Below are 4363 nucleotides of genomic sequence, written 5' to 3'. Positions count from 1 at the left end.
TACTCTTACAAAGGAGTGGGTAGAAAATGACTCAAGTAAGAGTAAAACAAGTATTTTTTAAAAAGGGGGACTCAAATAATGAGTACCTAATCATGACATCTGATTTAATATAAAACATTATGAAATATACAGTTATGAGCAAATTCTGTTTTTTAAAAGACTAAAATTAAGACTATGACTTGTAAGTACAGTACAACCCTCTAGGTGGCGGTAGTTGCCTAAAAAGGGCTCATCAGCGCGGCGCTCCTCCCCTTTTTAAAACCTCATTTCCACTGGAGCGTTCATGCTATACACATCCCTGAGGGACATCGACAGGGCATTTTTGTCTGATTCATCAGATCAGATGTGTTGTTTTTAGTCGAGTTGCAGTTTCAGTTTTAGAAAAATGTCGAATTGGGCGAAACCAGCTGCAGGTGTGCGGAGACCGTCCGGCAGTCCAAACGGAAGGTTAGCTTCTTTAGCCTTAGCAGCTAGCCTGCACGGAAGCCGCGAACAACAACTTTACCCAATTACAAGTGCATGTTTCCGCAGCGGGTGCGAACTTATATGTTCAAGTTACCATGGATGTCGACGTTAAAAGGGTTCTTGTTGTGTTGCAGTGCTCAGCAGTTGCGGCTGTTCCGGAGAGCGGCTCCGTACCCGAGTAGAGAAGAAAGAACCGAGGAGCTAAAGGATGCTCTGGACAGGTAAAAGCGGCTAACGGCGGCTAACACAACAGCTTAAACACATGAGAGGCGGGAGGGTGCAGCTTTTACTGGAAACTATACTTTTTAGACCATTTGTTTTCTCTGTAGGTGGAGGGCTGACTTGTTGTTGAATTTGTACTGTATAGTGTTATTATAAATCGCTCCCCCTTATTATTTCAGTGTACTTATTATTTTACTTAGTTGAATAAAAATGCATTTGAAAAGTAAAAGATTTCCACCTGGAGCTTGTTTGTGAAACATAAATTGAATCTTTTTTATATATCCAACTGTTTAACAAACTCTACATTGCTCTAACAGCACCTGCCTCATCAAAATTGTGAAACTGTTACCAGTTTTGTGATATTTTACAACTTCTTTGACTTATTTAATAAGCAAAATGCCATAAGAATTGTATGGAACTATTAATACTATATCAGATGTATATATTTTAGAGTCTGTAAATGATGATTTAAAAAAAACCCTGTAAATAAAGGCATCTGATATTTTAAAGAAGACAGTCTCTAGTATAAAACCTTAACTTAAGAGAAAATGTTACATATAGTCATCTGCTTGATTCATGACATAATGTAGATTATAATTGTCATTTTAAGATGGATTATGACAGGATATCTTTTTTTTTAAATCCTGTCAGTCAAAAAGACAGACGGGGCCTCTGATTTACACAGCAGTATTTGATGCTGCTGGTATTGAGCTCACACCGATGGGCTAACCTGGTGCAGAAAATCCATCCAACAAAAAAGAAAACTTGCAAAAGCTGTATCCTGGTTATCAACAGCAGGAATAAAATCATAAACGGTGAACAACTTGCATTGTTTTTAATTCAACACCAGGAATCCTGTGATGTTAAGGTAACAGTTTGCTGTCCACTCTGTTTGCATGGAATATTTTTGTTGCAATTATTGCACTAAGCTGATATTACAACTCTTTTATTCAAATGAAACCACTCGCTTCTAGCTTATTCTTTTTCGTTGGGATTCGAAAAGTAAACATTTGAATGATTCCGTTAGGATAAAAAATATTAACCCTGGATCCATTTTCTTTTTATAAAAGTTCTTCAACATAAAATTTGTTGAGTTGGCGATATAGAAATAAACTAAATTGAATTGAATTGAAATATTGATTATTGAACAGTTCTGGGATTCGTCTCTTCCCACACCACAAGTTTCTGCTAGAAGACGTGTCTGAACTCAGAGAACAGATTGGATAAGTTAAAATAATTTAAAGTTTTTATATGGTCCTAAAGATTTCACCCATCCCTTCAGATGATCTGAGTCCAGAAGAAAAGTTTCAATCTTCCCGTTTGCTGCCGATGTTGACAGTAGAAACACAGTAGATCAGTTTTCCGCTGCACTCCCCAGTGTCGGTCTGTTATGTAGAAGAAAAATATCAACTTGGTTTGTCTTCAGAAGGAAACGGGGAAGTTTTTCTCTACAGCAGTCAGGCTTCACTTTGACTTTTACGTTAATTTCTGGAAAGTCTCCATTATCCAGATTCTCATTTCATCAGGTGTATTGCAGCCTGTTTATAGTTTCACATTAAGTGTGTTTCTTCATTTTTTCTGAGACTTCAGATGCCATCTGCTGGACAAAAACAGAACCTCATCTTTAGGTTGGAAATCTTTCGCATCATGGCTTTGATCAAAAGGCCTGAATTTTACATCAGTTTATGAATCAAAACTTAAATTGAATTATTGGTTTTAAAACTTTAAGGAACAAAAAATTCTGATTTGGAGAAACTAATGATTCAACTGTGAATTCCATTTAACAGACAAATAGATCTGCAGCTTGGCGCACTTATGTCAGGTGTTATGAACACAGATGTAATAATCTGCACCACTTAGCACTGCAGACATTTAAGAGGTTCCTGCCTCACTTTGTGGTTCAGAGAACTGAATCAGAGGTTCTGTAGATCAACATATTTGTTTTTTAGGACTCGACACTGAAACCTAAGGCCATCTGGACCCAACTCGGCATCAGAAACGCACACGTTTTATATTTCCTAAGAAATTTTCTAGTAATTTATCGTCATGAATCAAAATTCTTATCAGAATTTTTTTACAATAACAATATCCATGTATTGGGGATATCTGTGCATATCTGCAGTGATAGATATCTAGATAGAAGATTATTGTTACAGTATAGTATAGCATCTACATTATGCAAACAGAGCAACAGCATAAAGTATTAAATGTGCAATTGGTGTTTCGCTTTCAGCACATTTAACAGATACCAATAGGGTGGTGAGGAATGATTGCTACAAACTTCAAATTGCAGGTTGGACCAATGCAACAACAACATGGCAACTACCACATGTGTAAAAGCTACAGTCCAGCTTCTGTCTGTTTTTAAATATTGTTTTTCAGCAGGATTTTCAGTGTTTATTTGGGCTGTTTAAATTGTCTTTTTTATTTTTAAGGTCAGATCTGGTTCTGTTTTTCTCAGAAATTAGTTCCTAAAAATATGACACCTTTGTTTTTATATGGTGTCAAGTTTTCAGTTTCTACTGTTGTGCATAGTGCGTTTATGTGTACAAGTTACTCTAAGTTAGAAGGAAGTGGATCAGTCTTATCTGATCGCTGTCACTCTGAATACTGTACTCCACTGTTGGCTGCTGTGGTTTTTGCTGCAGTGTGTGCTGCAGTGTGTGCTGCATCAGTTGCGTCGTCACCTGTTGGGGTTTTTCTGTTTTTTAGGTCAGCTTTAACAAATATACACATTTCAGGAGTTCAACTGTGCAAATATTTAGAAAATACTTTGCATATACATAAGAGGAAACGATGTGAAAATTCCTGCTACCTTTGCTCGCGTTACTGTACCTACCTCTCCAGTTTTTAAACGGGGCTTTATGTTTTCAGTGCACAGAAATCTGTATAATATAACCACCCAGAAAAACTCAATGAAATTCTGCACCTTAATACTTGTTTTGCTCCATTTCTAGTTATGAAGAACTGGAACAGCTTCAAGGTTACTCCACCAGTGTCAAGTTTGAGGCATACAAACCTCAGCCAAGTGGTGAGACTTTCATTTTCATCATGCAGAACCTTTTATGTTTTTAATATAAAAGTACTACTCCTGGTCACTTAAATTACTCCCATCATCTAAATGTGCACTCTCCCCACCCATCCCACTACCCCTTCCCAAATTTATTGAAGTCTTGAACCCGCCAGTCAAAACTGAGGTTGTCACTCCGGCAGACAGACGTAAAGCTCTGTACCAGAAGTTCTACAAGCAGGTCCAGGAGGAGAGAAAGCCAGCCGACTGTGTGGTCCTGTCCGTCACCAACAAGTTCCTGTGAGTTTTCCTCTAGCAGTTGTTCAGCTGAGTTTAGATTTGGATGTTCTGCTTAGGATATTTAGCTTCCACTAATGGATATTTATCGTTTATTGCAGTTTCAAGATGTGTTCTGACTAATTGAAACACTTTTTCAGATCTGCTGTTGACTGAGAATTTATTTGAATTTCTTACGTTTCTTTTTAAACTGCTACGAATGGGGCATCTATACCCTATTGGGTAGAGGTGTGCCGATCGATCGGTCACCGATCATAATCGGGCCGATTTTCGTGAAAAAGTGCATGATCGGTGATCGACGATCATTGTCTCTTTTGCCGATACCGATCACCTACTTCTCATTTCGCAGCCTGCCTGTGCAGCTGGTCT

The 4363-nt window shown here is 37.9% G+C and overlaps 1 protein-coding gene across 1 annotated transcript in view; it reads left to right on the top strand.

Moving 5' to 3' along the window:
* Window positions 1-236: 236 nt before the first annotated feature.
* LOC106964371 (nuclear receptor coactivator 5) overlaps window positions 237-4363 on the top strand; it is a 17344-nt gene continuing 13217 nt past the window's right edge. Inside the window, exons 1-4 of the mRNA XM_015059879.1 lie at window positions 237-447; window positions 600-686; window positions 3645-3718; window positions 3859-3997. Coding sequence (XP_014915365.1) covers window positions 386-447; window positions 600-686; window positions 3645-3718; window positions 3859-3997 — 362 coding nt within the window. The 5' untranslated portion in view covers window positions 237-385. The remainder of the gene's footprint in view (window positions 448-599; window positions 687-3644; window positions 3719-3858; window positions 3998-4363) is intronic.

The sequence above is a fragment of the Poecilia latipinna genome, unplaced genomic scaffold (assembly GCF_001443285.1).
Source record: "Poecilia latipinna isolate Pla-1442-1.1 unplaced genomic scaffold, P_latipinna-1.0 Scaffold1665, whole genome shotgun sequence".
Lineage (NCBI taxonomy): Eukaryota > Metazoa > Chordata > Actinopteri > Cyprinodontiformes > Poeciliidae > Poecilia > Poecilia latipinna.
Note: the sequence above shows the minus strand (reverse complement) of the source record. Positions and strands in the feature narration are given on the sequence as shown.